Source organism: Podarcis gaigeae, assembly GCF_964106915.1.
Source record: "Podarcis gaigeae genome assembly, chromosome: 2".
NCBI lineage: Eukaryota > Metazoa > Chordata > Lepidosauria > Squamata > Lacertidae > Podarcis > Podarcis gaigeae.
The window spans coordinates 88,372,904-88,387,811 of NC_139679.1; the positions used below are offsets into that span (position 1 = coordinate 88,372,904).

General features: G+C 43.9%; 1 protein-coding gene across 1 annotated transcript; it reads left to right on the forward strand.

Annotated features, from left to right (window-relative positions):
* Positions 1-139: 139 nt before the first annotated feature.
* Positions 140-14,419, forward strand: TMEM43 (transmembrane protein 43). Its single transcript, XM_083724932.1, has 12 exons — positions 140-280; positions 2,850-2,999; positions 4,317-4,451; positions 5,713-5,807; positions 6,657-6,706; positions 7,538-7,607; positions 7,956-8,026; positions 8,259-8,380; positions 8,973-9,047; positions 9,169-9,270; positions 11,237-11,354; positions 12,790-14,419. Exons 1-12 carry the CDS (start codon positions 269-271, stop codon positions 12,990-12,992), a joined length of 1,203 nt encoding a protein of 400 aa, XP_083581058.1. The 5' UTR covers positions 140-268; the 3' UTR covers positions 12,993-14,419.
* The last annotated feature ends 489 nt before the right edge of the window (positions 14,420-14,908 follow it).

Sequence of the window (14,908 nt, forward strand, 5' to 3'; positions counted from 1 at the left end):
TGGCCGCCCCTGTCCCGCTGAACGACTACATTTCCCAGCATGCTCCACGGCTGCTCTCTGCTCCCTGACATGCCCGCCAAGGCTCGTTGGAGGGAGTGCGCACGCGCGACAGCCTCGAGCGTCCTGCTCGGCAGCGGAGGGGCGGGGCAGCCCGTGGGAGTGACGGCTTAACCCCTGCCTGGGTGGGGATTCCTGAGGATTTGCATTCCGTTCTTTCCTTCCAGTGTTAAGGATCTTACGGCGGAGCTTAGAGACTCACAAGCTCAAGATGTCTCGAAATGTAAGTGTGTGTCTCCTTTTCCTTAAAGGTGGCCCTAGGAACCATGGAATTGTTCTGTTGGAAGGGACCCCGAGGCTCCTGTAGCCCAACCTCTCTTTGCAAGGCAGGGATCTCAACTAGATCTCTACGCTCGCGGGTTTAGAGACGGGCTGAGACACACCAAAAACTTGCGGGCATCCCGGGGCTGCGATCCTACGCACTCTGGCTTGGGAGGCAGCAAGCTTCATTGAACGCAGCGAGACTTGCTTCCGAGTAAATGTGCACAGGATCGGGTGGCGTGAGATCAGCTGGCTTGTCAGCGCGGGAACGAACAGATGTGCTTTTATTTTTTTTCCTGATGGGGAGAAGTTAAATAGATGCTGCTTGCAGGACTTAAAATGGAGAGGAATCGTTTTCTCCTCCGTGGTTTCTATTACTACTGCTACGGAAATACCGATTCCTCTGAGTCTGAGACATTAGGCGTTGTTAACCAGCATGTGCCTCAAGATGCTGTGTGACTTACTCTGCATGCTCTTTGCTGCCAACAACTAGCGCAGCTATTCCCTTGGAAAAGGGCGTCTGCTTATGAATTGTTTCAGGGTGTTGTTTGAAAACGGACCTTTTTTTGGTTCTAGTGCGTACAAGTACAAACATACATCTTACCTTGGCTGCAGCACATGCTCAGATTAAAGGGGACTGGCTTCTACTTTCCACCCCACAGTAACATCTTTTTTAAGTAAATGGACAAAAGGCAAGAGAGAAGCCACGCTAAAAACATTCTGTCATTTACCAGGGCAAATTTGACATGGCTTACTTCTGCTTGCATATGCCTGTGCAGTTAAAACGACACCATTGGGTTTAATGTGATTAAAGCAGGCATAGGCAAACTAGGCCCTCCAGATGTTTTGGGACTACAACTCCCATCATCCCTAGCTAACAGGACCAGTGATCACTGGTCAGGGATGATGGGAATTGTAATCTCAAAACATATGGAGGGCCGAGTTTCCCTATGCCTGGATTAAAGGGCGCTAGGCTGCAGTCAACAAGTATTTAATTAAACAACAACAACCTCAACAACCACCAAGATCTCGATCAGGAATTAATCAAGGAAGACTGGCAAAACTGTTGAATTTTACTAAAAGGATACATAGCCAAGCTAGCTGCCACCCACAGATTAAACCTGTAGGCTGAACATCATGTGAAATGTACAGTGCAGTTCTATGAATGTTTATGCAAAAGTAAGTCCCACTGTGTTCAGTGAGACTTGCTTCCAGGTAGTTGTGAATAGGTTTGCCACCTTAGTGGGGTCTCTTCTGAAAGTATTGGCTGGAGGGAACTATGCTAGCCTGGTTGCCAGAAGCACCAGATGGGGCAGCACAGTGTCAAAAGGAGGAAGAGATATGTCAGTACACTTTGAGTAGGTAGGTAAGTTTCATCCCCTGGGCAAAACTATAAAGCTGAACAAATGAGCTGGTAGACGAAGGCTGCAGTCTTTTACATGCTAATTTAGGAGTAAGCCCCATTGAACACTTTTGAACTTCTTTAAAGAATTTGTGTTTTGTTTCTACCAACTGTGCTTTGATACCAGTTCTTCAGAACCAATGATTGAGCATGGTCTTGTTTTAACTTCTGCCCTGTGGTTAAAACAAGCAGAAGTTAGCTGAGTAGCATGTGCACATACAACTTCTTTGCATGTCATCCTGGGAAGCAAGTGTGTGTCTGCTTGGCTCAGAAAGCCAGTTGCTATGGGCACCTGTAGAAAATATTTTGAGTAGACACACCCTAAAATGTGTTTCAGTGTGGGCAATTGATAATCCTTCTGTGTCTCTTCATAGTGTTATTTTTAAACTGCGTTATTTAGTCCTGTGCCCTAGCACATGTTGAGAAGTAGAGTCTGTGAATGATGTTGAATGTTTAGACTGAGCATTCCATGCTTCTTTATTCCCCCTTAACCTTTAAAAAATCCAGAGTATTTCCCCACCACCAGAACCATGAAGGGAAGGATTGCTTGAAGTGTTCCTTCATGCATACCAGCCAAAGTGTTGAATGCTACCTGCATTCAGTGGTGGTGGTTGCATATGCACTGTTGCATCCTTTTTCCAGTTGAAAAAGAGCTGAAAGTGACCACTCTGTTTATGGACTGGAATAGCACTGCAATGTCAGTAGTCTTAGAACTGCAGCCTTGGGTATTTCCTTTTCAAAATGTGCATAGGTAGTTGTAAGTGAGCATTAATAATGTATTCATTAGGGTGGGGTGGAAACTGAATTGCTGTCTTGCAAGTAGGTTCTTAGCTTATGCTTATCACTTTTTTGCCAAATAAAAACTGGTATTTACCACCATTGCTGTAGCAGACTATTTCCCCCCCCTGGGAAAATCTCATCCTTGCTATTTTTAGTACCTATTTTCGTGGCACTAATGGACTATGTGAAAATATGATCTCTATTGCTTGTAAACTGTCTGGTAGAGAACACATTGTCAAGAGGCTTACGCCAACCTGCTGATTTCTCTTTTGGGTGTTGAGCATGCCATGGTAGGAACTCTGCCCAGAAGTAATTCCTTTTGATTTTGTTTTTTTTTCTTTTATAACAGTTTTCTGACACCGGTAGCAAGAAAGAACATGTTAAAATTACAAGTGAGCGCAAGCCTGGATTTCTGGAGCGCCTCAGTGAAACTTCTGGAGGGATGCTCATAGGACTTGCCGCATTTGCCCTCTCTTTTTACGTTCTTTTTACCAATGAGGTAAGTCAAGGCAGGGAGGATGGAATTATTTTTTCAAGTAGCTCAGGGGTATAAAATATTAAGGCCCTTTGGGGATCCCCAGTAGAACTCAGACTGGCTGGCAATGGTTCTCTAGGGCTTCAGGCAGGAATCTCTCCCAGCCCTGCCTTGAGATGCTGAGGACTGAACCTGGGACCTTTAGGTGGAAAAACAGGTGCTGTGCCACCGAGCTATGGCTCTCTTCCTGGGCTCCTTTCTAAGCCCACTTTATTGAGTGTGTTCTTTTGCTCAGTAAAGTTACCTTTGGAAATAGCTTTTAAAGATCGAGCTCAAGCTTCCTCTGAAGAATTTACAGCCCTAACTTAATTATTTTGCATTTGTGCAGCTGTGATAAGTGCTAATGTATTTGCCTCCAGAACCTCACAACGTAATTTTGGCATTAATTTTGCATCTCAGAAATAACGACAAGAAAAATCTTTACATACCATTATCTGGAATGTCACCCGCAGACCTTTTCAAAATGTCTTAACTGCTTTTACTGGCAGAATTACAAGGGAGTAGGTGGTTGTGCAGGGACGCAGGTGGTGCTGTGGGTTAAACCACAGAGCCTAGGATTTGCCGATCAGAAGATCGGCAGTTCGAATCCCCGTGACAGGGTGAGCTCCCGTTGTTTGGTCCCTGCTCCTGCCCACCTAGCAGTTCGAAAGCACGTCAAAGTGCAAGTAGATAAATAGGTACCACTCTGGCTGGAAGGTAAACGGCGTTTCCGTGCGCTGCTCTGGTTTGCCAGAAGCGGCTTAGTCATGCTGGCCACATGACCCGGAAGCTGTACGCCGGCTCCCTCGGCCAATAAAGCAAGATGAGCGTCGCAACCCCAGAGTCGGTCACGACTGGACCTAATGGCCAGGGGTCCCTTTACATTTACCTAGGTGGTTCTGCATTGCTCTGCAACTGTGGTACTTCCTCTGTATCTCAAGCCTGAAGTCATCCCATAATTCATCCAGCTTCTCCCCAGAACACAGCCCTGACACACTTCCTCACTGTTACCATTCAAGTGCTCTTGCTTGCCTGAAATGTGTCCTTAAACCAGAGTGCTTGCCTCAATGGTGGGTGGAGAGATTGGGGAACACTGGGATGTGGCTTTTGCCTGGCTGTCATATAGCCCAGGGCACAAAGGTGTAAGACTCACCCATTGCTCTTCCCACTGCTGGGATGCAACCCCTGAAAGCTCCCCCACCTCTGCTTGCAAGGATTTTCTATAGGTCAATTTTAGCACAACGTTCCACTGTGTTGTTGCCTCAAAGTGTGCTCTTCCCACTCGCATTTTGTCGTCTGTAGGGGCGAGCGCTGAAGACGGCCTCCTCTTTAGAAGAAGGGCTTTCTCTGGTGGTCCCTCTCGACGACATCCAGAATGTATTACAAGAGAATGACAGGAAACTCGTGCACCTATCAGGTCCCCTTAGAACTTCAAAGGTAAGTAAAGTGGCCTTACCAGAAAAATTTGTAGATCGTTCCCCACCTCCACATTGTAGTGGTTTTTGTTTTTTAAAAAAGTGCTGCTTCAGTTATCCCATACATTTCCATGCCTTGCCTGAAAAAGCTTGTGCTTGTTTATTTCACCCCATTGTATGGGTTTTGTTTTTTTTATGTACGCATGAGAGTCTGCAACTTCAAATGTGATCCAAGATGTAAGTTAGAGTGAGCATCTGGGATGCACAATGCTGCAAAAGTTATGGCTCAAGCCACTTTGTGTTTTCTGGAAACACTGCTCCCTAATGCTTTATGTAGGGGGCAAAGTACAGAGGTTAATTTCTCAGTGCTATGACACACAAGTCTAGATGCCTGGAAATCTTGCCCTCTGGCTCAGAACCTTTCTTACTGGGTAACTGCCTATATAGTGAGGGAAAGGTCCTCTGATTATGTTTGAAAGCACTCCTACACTGATGTGTTTCAGGGATCAGCTACCAGCAACCTCAAAAGTGAGATCCTTTTATTAAGCCATAGTAAGAAAAGTCCTCTGCTAAGGACTTTGTAAGACCGTGCATTACAATGTAATGATGCCATAGTATCATTTAAGTAAGGCTTAAGTGTGGGCCCCTTTGGTACCCCAAACTCCGCTGTCTAATGTATGTTAAAATAAAACTCTGTGGTAGCATCATGAGCTGTGACATTTGCCAGGCAGTCAGGCCACTTAGCTAGGATTCTGCATTTCACAGGTTAGTAAATGGGCTTATGAGTTGGCTTGCACTTTTGTGTTAGCTTGTCTAAGAACGATCAAGTTGTCCTTCAAAATCCAGGCAAAAGTTGCTTTTTTCCTGGCGTACTTCCTGTATTTCCCATGCTTGTTAGCAGTTCTTCTCTGAAAAGGCATTCACTTTATCTGACAACCCTATCTAGAACTGAGTCTGACTTGCCCTGATAGGGCTTACGTAGGACCCCTGGCCAATCAGAAAAGCCAGCTGGGGCTTGGGAATACCTGTAGCCAGCAGAAAACTTTGGGCAGAGTCATTGTTTGTCAGACCTTTTCAGCAGGCTACTAAGGAAGATTTCTGACTCTGAGGGACCTTAGCTCTAATTTGCAAACGCCCAACACCTAACAAGTTTGTAGACATGCCATTGCGCCCCAGATTTAAGTAGTACCTTTTGCTTCTCTGTCTCTTCACCCGCCCAAAGTCTTGGGAAACCTTTGTAAACTACAGATGTCCTGATTGGAACTTTGTTTTGCATTTGATAGCCTTTATATGATCCCAGCTATGGACTTTCTATCCGGGCTGTCAAGCTGAAGCGTAATGTGGAGATGTATCAATGGGTAGAATATGAAGATTCCAAGTAAGATGAACTTATTAATGTTTTCTCTGTCATGGCACATATGTGTGGGAGTGGGGCGTGTGTTTGGGCATAGGGACTTGTACTCTATAACCCAGAACACAGCTTTATGTTCACCTGTAGCTTTTCCCCATAACTTTCTCTTTTAATTATTTTCTCTGCTCTACCCTTGAGGTCTACAACAATTATTTGGTCAAGTCTTTTCTTTTGGAATGCAGTATATACTTTCACCCCATGGTGACTGATTATTCAAATCTATAAAGAGCAAATGAACACAGAACTATGAGTCACTTGTTTATAGCTGGCTTTTGCTGTGGAAAGTATGAGACACTGAGCTATAGGGAAAATATTACCACTGGTTCTCATGCCTCCAACCCTTCTCCCTACCTTACCTTGGCTGGGTTTTGTGCCAAAATAGTCAGTTGGCGTGGATGCTGGCATCTTGCCTACTGCTCCAGATTCCTTTGTTACATCAAACCTGGACCCATTTTACTGAATATTCTACTCTTCCCTTCCTTGCAGTAGCCTTGCTATTGCTTCCCTCTCATTCCTGTTGCTAGCAGGGCACATCTCTGTGCCAGCTTAGCTCAGCGGTGCGCAGTTGACGGGAGTTAACATCTTGGCTAACCCTGATCTAAACAGAGCTTTCCATTATCCCACAGAAGCAGCACTGTTGGACCAAAGGTCTCTTGGACCTGATTAGTTAAAATGTTAAATGTTAAAATGTTACACTGACATTTGCCAACGTTTTTTCTGTGATTCATATACAATAAAGCTGTGTCAAATATAGACTTCTTGCAGACTGCACTTTGGTGTGTGCATAACATCTCTGTCTCCCCCCACCCCCCGTAGAGAATATGAAGAGAATGGTGAAGTGAAAAAAGAAACCAGATATTCATATAGTAAGTTGACTAGCACACAAATTTCTCCCATTAGGACTTGTAACTGTGCCTTCAGACAGCTACTTGACAGGCATACGTTCAACAGGGACAGCTCTCACCATCACTTTCCTCAGCTCTAAGGTGGGGGAAGGTGTGCTGTGTTGTTGCATAAAGTGATGGCGAGACCTGCCCCTCTTGAATTTATTTCTGCCATGCAGCAGCTGTCAAACAATGGCAGGAGAATGGCAGCAACCTTACCCTTCACTTTTGTGGCATTATTTATGTGCTGCAGCTATATTTCATGTGTCCTTCAAGGAGCTCAGAATGGAATAATTATCCAGTTGGGTTGCCTACAAAGATGTGGCAGGCAAAAGGTGGCTGAAGCCTAATATGCCTTTTTTTTGTGAGAGGGGGGAATACCTGCATGAGTGATTTGCATGTTATGCTATGACTACCTGGGCTTCAGTGCTCAAAAATGCAATGAATGAGTCTGCTTTTCAGGAAATCTTAAAAGTTGTGGCTTGAAGATTCCCAGTAATTCCATTGCCTTCTCGAAAATGGATGAGATTTGGGCCCCCTCCTCCATATTCTTCCACATTGCATATTCTGTTGGCTTGCTTTAGCTTCTTCAGCAGACACAACCTTGTTCTGTTCAGATCCCTCACCCACCCTGTACACCTCTCAAGTTGTTCACTTCCTGGCTTATAATCCAATCCCATTTGTTACGCACTTTTTTAGTATGCAAGTACCCCTTGCTGGTTGTACTGCGTATGCAAATCGAAGTTGGGGGGGCATTCTAAACTAACATCTCCTTGGTGTCTTTTTCTATATACTTTCTTGTTTCCCTTTTAGATACTGAATGGAAATCGGAAGTTGTGAACAGCAGAAATTTTGATCGGGAAATTGGTCATAAAAATCCTAGGTAAGCCCCATATTTCACCATCTCAAATAACCTTGCCCATTATGAAACGGGTTGAAATGAATGATGGCTCATTCACTTACGTCTACTCAGAAAGAAGTCCTAATGAATTCAGTGGTGCTTCCTCCCAGGTAAATGGGGTTAAGATTGTAGCTTAAATCCTGAACTCGATACTGTTAGGTATTCTGCAGTCAGAAAAGGATGGCATTGTAAATCACTTAGCAAATACATTTGAGTAGGTTTCCTGACACGGCGTGCTTGTTTTGCTATATAGAAATCTTTGCTAACCCTTTCTGTGCCATTGTGTCTATTGAGTTGGAAGAAACTTTGCAATTACTTTTTTCCATGCAGTGCCATGGCTGTTGAAACTTTCACTGCAGTTGCTCCTGATGTCCAAGTGGGCAGATTCTTTCTTTCCAAAGGTAAGAACTTTTAGTTTTGGTGTAGTTAGACTATGCTTTAAGATCATTCCACATTGAGTAAATTATGGAAAAACTGATAAAAGGACATTTTGACTTTAGCAGTCTGTTTCCAGTTCCAACTGGGTTTTGTTGAACCTCTGCAGAGTGGAAATCACTCGAGACATATCCAGAATGTCTGTTTGGGTTATTGTAGTTAAATATCACAGAACAGAGCATCTCCTTTGTTTCCTAGGCCTTGTTGAGAAGATTGATAACTTCAAACAGATGAGCTTGGCAAAACTGGAAGATCCCCACGCTGATGTGATCCGCTCAGGGGATTACTTTTTTCACAGTGAGAATCCTCGACGTCCAGAAGTAAGAAACCAATTTACAATTAACAGTTCAAAAACTGATTCAAAACTCTGTTGCCTTCCCACCACCACTAATAACTGCAGTTATATTGTATATACTGTTTGTCTTGTCATATACTCTCGTTCCTATAAGGTTACAATCCTATACAGCAGGGGTGGGGAGCCTTTTTGGCTGCATGGGCCAGATGTTTATCAGAATCTGCCTAATGGGCCAAATTTGACTGCCCACCTGTCAATCACCTGATGTCACAAATGACATCAGGAATTTAGTGCTTTGACGTTCCAAAATTGGGGCTTCAAAGCACTAGCAGGTAACTACAAACCCATTTGCAGTGAAACAGCAGCTGAAGTGAAGAGAGAACAATACTCAGATCTAGTATGATCACCCAGCCTTTACAGAGGCGGAGGTAGGGATCCTGCTTAGTGCTGGGTTCAGGTACATGAGAGAGCTTCTTGCAGGGAAGTTCTGCACTATTGCAAAATCAAGAATGTCACTTGGGAAACTTACTTAGCATGAACTCGGTAGATTTCCAAAATCTCCACTGGAAAGCTTCTATTACCAACACCTTTACCTTGTTTGTTTCTCCCACTTTCAGGTAGGAGATCTTCGTGTTTCTTTCTTCTATGCAGGTTTGAGTGGAGACTCATCCCACCTGGGTCCAGCAGATACAGTAAGTGTTCCAGATCTCTCCTACTCCTCCCTGTGTGAGGAGATAACACTTCTGTGTAATGAAACTGTTAACATGCAAGGCTCTTTTTAAGACTCTCGTTTTCAACTCTGGAATTTTTCAGGTGACAGTAATTGCTCGTCAGCAAGGGGACCAGTTGGCTTCATACCGAACCAAGGCTGGGGATATCTTGCAGATCCTCTATCCCGATGAGCTCTCTGCTGAGGTAAGAGTTATAGATACAGGAGAACACGAGAAAGAATGGTCTTCTCCTTGTATGTATAAGTGAGATATGCAGCAGAATCCAATTTACTTTCTGCTTCTTTTCTCTTGGGACTTTGTGTCTTTGAGGAAGGGCTGTAGCTCAGTAATAGAGTATGTGATTTGCATGTGAAGGGTCCACAATCTGTAACAATATCACATAGGGATGAGAAAGACCACGGGTAGGCAAACTAAGGCCCAGGGGCTGGATGCGGCCTTCTCAATCCGGCCCTTGGACGGTCCAGGAATCAGCGTGTTTTTACATGAGTAGAATGTGTCCTTTTATTTAAAATGCATCTCTGGATTATTTGTGGGGTATAGGAATTCGTTCATTCCCCCCCACCCAAATATAGTTTGGCCCCCCACAAGGTCTGAGGGACAGTGAACCCTGCTGAAAAAGTTTGCTGACCCCTGAGAAAGACTCTTGTCTAAAACCCTGAAGAGCCACTACCAGGCAGACAAATGCTGAGCTACATCTGCTGCAGAGAACTGGGGGCCAGCCAGATCCTGACCTCCCACAACCACTGCGGTTCATTTGCACCCCGCCCACCTGCCAATAAGCTGACATCGCAATGACTTCAGCTGTGTGTGCTTTCCTTTGCCTTTTTGTTTGATTTCAAACTTGCAGGCAAAGGCACGGGCTGGGAGCGGCATCTGTACTCGCCCCACTTAAATGTCAAGCAAAGGGAACCATTGGAGCAGCAGGACAGAAGGGTCAGTGACTGTGTCCTCACTCGCAGTTTTGGACCTGTTCAAGGTCTAGGCATTGTTTCCAGGTGAAGATGAGTCAATCTTTGTAGTAGATGGAGTAAGAAATCAGAGAAATTTGGTTGGCAAGGAGGGTAGGGTGTCATAGGAGTAGGTATGTAGTAGGAGCGTTTCTGCATATCATTGGTATATGGCTGCTCCTTGGTCTCTTGGCCAGCCAGGAATTCTTTCTATCATAGGGAGGATATACAGGAGGAACATTGCATTTCTGTAAATGAAATCATTGGAGGTGTTGGAAGACCAGTAGAATAGTTGATTCAAACGCAGGGAAAATTTTCCAGACTTGTTAAATTTGCAGAGTTTTATCTCAGAAAGAGAAGTTGTTTACGATGATGAGGTGGTACACTATCCAGAAAGGATTAAAAAAAAAATGCATACACCATTAAAAAAGTCTAGGTTTTTTTGTACTAAATGGTGCTACATGGTGTTGTATCTTTATTTTCTGTTCCAGCAATATGTTTTAGCCTCCTCACTCCACTCCTCTTTCCCACACCCCCAGGTTGTTTCACACATTTGCCTCCAATCACAGCCCACCCCCATCTGTTAAAAACACAGAAGCAGTGTGTGTGTGTGTGTGTGTGTGTGTGTGTGTGTGTGTGTGTCTGGCTGGATCTGCCTTCCACAATGTGTCAACCTTCCAGACATTTGGGACTTTGATCTCTTTCACCTGGACTGGTGGTATTTGAAGTCCAAAACATCTGGAGGGCACTGCGGTGGGGAAGGCCAGGCTAGATGGAGCTGGGTGGGTGTGTCCGCTACATACTTGATCAGCATGATTCCAATCAAGGATTATCTCACACTCTGACCCAAAAGAGTAATGATATAATCTAGCAATGTAGATCAACTTAATGGAATGTTATTTCATTATGTGTTACAAAGGGCAGGAAGGTCAGTATTGCTGCTACTGCTTCTTTTTTAAGGAAAAAAAGTCAGTTGTTTGCTTCCATCTTTGTTGAATATTGTAAATAGTGTGTGTATAGATTTATATCAGCTGCATTTGGACATCATGTTCATGCATGTAACACTAAAGCATGGTTTCGTGTTGCATCCAAACATAGCCATTGTCTTACGCATAAAAATTTCAGAACGGTGATGTGTAGAGGTAGCAGGTTGGGTCTTATAGGAAAGCTTGGTGTACTCACTGAACACTGAACACATTTTAGGAGGTGTTCCAGAAAGAGCATGAAAGTAACAACATGAAGACTTGGGGCCTCCGTGCAGCTGGATGGATGTCTATGTTTGTAGGCATCAGCCTTATGACCAGGATTTTTTACACCCTGGGTAAGTTTTGCTGGTAGCAACCTGACTTGATTGATAAATAAAGCATTTATCAAGTTATTATTTATTTAGCTATCAATATATTGGATCCAAGCAACTTCTGTACCTAGGGAACTCTGTCATTATAATAGTGTAGCCAGTGCTATTTTTCTAGAAAAAGAGGTGCTGGAACTCACAATGAATATCTCCCTTGTTTCTTATAATGGCAATGGCACTCACCTGAGAGGTGCCAGAACTGAATTCTGGTGAGTTCTGGCTGGAAAAAAAAGCCCTAAGTATAGTGATCCCCTGGGATAGCTCAGTTGGTAGAGAATGAGGCTGTTCATCTCAGGGTTGTGGGTTCAAGACCCAGGTTGGGCAAAAGATTCCTGCATTGCAGGGGGTTGGACTAGATGACCCTCGTGGTCCCTTCCAACTCTACAATTCTTTGAGTCTTTGCTCCTGGGCATGAACATTAACAGATGAATTGTAGCTCAGTCCTCCCCTTCCTGTGCTTTGTGTTCTCTCTCATGCTGATGATCCAGGACCCAGGATTAGGGAGGCGCTTTCACAGGACACTCTAGTTTAGAATACGGTTTGCTAAGAGGGGGAAGGAAGGCACTTGCTTGTTTTCGAGGGGAGCTGCAGTAAGGGTGTGAAACTCAACAGAAGTGAATGAGAACCATGTTCCACACAACAGAAAATATGTCGAGTCCTACCGCTTTTGCATAATCTCTTATGAGACTCTGGGTTCTCAAAGGCCTTGCTTTCCCCCTTTGTGAAGGGGGCGGATGACTTAGGCTGCAATCGTAACCCCACTTGCCTGGGAGTAAGACCCGTTCAATTCAACAGGGCTGACTTCTGAGTGGACAGTTAGGGATGGCAACCTTATTCTTATTTTTCTTACATTAATATCCTACCTGCCTTCCATCATGGAGCCGCTTATTTGTGGTCCCCCACCAGGGAGCTCACCAGGTCCAGACCTTTTCAGCTCTGGCAAGGAGGTGGCCTCATGTGCCTTAAGATGATACCCAGGGACTGTACAGAGGATGCTGCCACCTGTCAAATCAGATTTCCAAACTTACTGGAAACTATTTTGTTTATTACATTTGTATCCCACCTCTGTTTCCTCTAAGGAGCTCGGGGTGGCATATATGGTATGCTTTCAGTTTACAAGTGACAAGCCCAAGCTTATTCCGTGGCCAAGTGGAGACCTGAGCTTTGATCTCCCCCGTCCTTCTGCACTGCTTTCTGTCCTCTGAGGCTTTTCAGTGCTCAGAGGATTAGGGCAAAGTTTGTTTTTTACTGACTTAGTGGTGGGTAATTTGGGGAGGAAGAAGATTTATGAGAATGCTGGATGAGGTTTAAAGCACGGTTTAGCAGCAACGTGTCATCATGCTGATCTTTCACCAGTGTGTCACTGCTTCATGTCTTGTTTACTTCTTCTTTCCCACTACAGTGGACTGGTTTCCAGTAGTCCGGGACCTGGTCAACCTTGGCCTGAAAGCATTTGCCTTTTGCTTGGCTACTTCTCTGTCCCTGCTGACCATTTCGGTGGGCTGGCTCTTCTACCGGCCTCTCTGGGCCGGACTGATTGCCCTGTTGGCGGCGGTTCCCATTGTGATTGCGAGGTCCCGGGTTCCACCCAAGAAGCAGCAGTGATGCCGTGAAGGGGCCTCAAGGTGCACACCCAAATCTCTTTGGAGATGCCCGGAACTTCTCAAGCAATTGCCACTGTGTATGTGTGGGTTTTGTTTTCTGTTTTCCAAAACGAAAACTCCTTGACTTTGCAATCCAGACAGTACGACACCAAAGAGTTCCATGATGGACCTAGATGCTGAACATGTGTACAGTTTTTATTACGTAACCAAGTGAAAAAGTGCAACTTGTCTTTTTTAAGTTGATGGAAACAAAATGGTAGAAATGGAATAGAATTTTTGTGTGCTGGATATTAAGCACAATCAAGCGAAGCTGACTTTGCAGCTTGATTAAAACAGTCTGGCGACTTCATAAGAAAAGGATAAGTGGTTTGTTGTATTGATGAAGACCACATCAGGTTTTTGAAACTGTGTAAATCATTAGGGGTTTTTTTGTGCCTTTTCCTTGCTTATCTCTGTTAAAGTTATATATGAGCTTGCATATGATGTAAGGGGTGAAATGGCCATGTTAAAGTGCTTTTGGACTGTTCTCTCCCCCCCTCCCTGTTGCATCCCAATTTTAAGTGTGCCTAGAGCTTTATCTTGCTCCCATTCACTTTTTCTGTAGTCTGGTAGATGCTAAGTGAACTGAGTAGGGATTTGTACATGTGGTGATTCTACATATAAAGAACTCGCTTTACTTGCAAAAAAAAGAGAGAGATTTTAATGGTTTAATTAGGAAGTTATGACTTCAAACCAAAGCTGTATCAACAGCCTCAGCATACCACCTTTCTTGCATTTAAGCAGAGAAATGTATTTTTTTCACCGAAAGGTAGTAATCATTGTAACATAGTATTTCTACATGTAAACCTCTGGAAATAGTTACTGTTTTGTGTCCCATGCCTCTTATACTCCTGCAGCTATCCTTTGTAGTTGGAAAAAAGGGGTAAACTCCATACATTTTACCCAAAATGTCTGAAGAGTTAATCCCATTGTTGTTAGATTCCTCATAGTGACTCCTGGAGGGGAGACCCACATTCTGGGGAAACAGGTGATAATTATTTTAATATTGCCTGGTCTTTTCCTATTCTTGGAGCTTGGGTACTGCTGTGCAAGGAGTCTCTGGTCATTGCTTGAATAAGCAGATGATCTCAACCCAGTCCCGGCAAAATGGAACTGACTATATCTGCTATTTAAGAGGCTTGAGGTGGTATTGCTTAACGTGTTGCTACTATGTCAACTGTGTGCTAGATAATTGCACAGAGGAAAATATTAAGCCGGGGTTTTTTGTAAGCCAAGGAGTAAATTCCAGACAGCAACACTTGAAATGCTTGGGTGGTTGTTTTTTTTAAAAAAGATTCGTGGCAATGCTGGCTTTTTATGTGTTTTGTTTTTTTTAATTTGGCTGTCAGTGCCAGACTTTTATATTCCACGAATAAAAGATCAATGAGTGTTGGTGTGTGGTTTTCTTTTTAAACTAGAATTTGGTTTTAAGGACGCCCATTCAACGAGAGAGGAGTATTGCATGCCTGCAATTAAAACATCTTCAAGCCACAAGATCTACCCACACTGGAAGAGTGGCAGATGCAGCTGATGGACTATATGCAATTGGCGGAGATGACTGGCAGAATCCGAGACCTGGGAGAAGAAAGGATTGAAGAAGATTGGAAGAAATTTAAGATTTATTTACAAAAATATTGTAATTTGGTTGAATGTTAAGAAGGATGCTTGATCATAAATAATTGGCCACCACTAAACTAGACTGGAACTTGATGATAAGTGAGATTAAGGAAAACATAAACCTTTCGGAGAATTGCTAGACTATACTTAAATGAGTGGATATAAGATTGTAAACAAGATAATTTGCTTGAAAAAAACCTTTTAACGATGTAAGTGGGAGCAGGAGACGTGAGGAAGTCCAAACAAGTTATGAAATTGTGT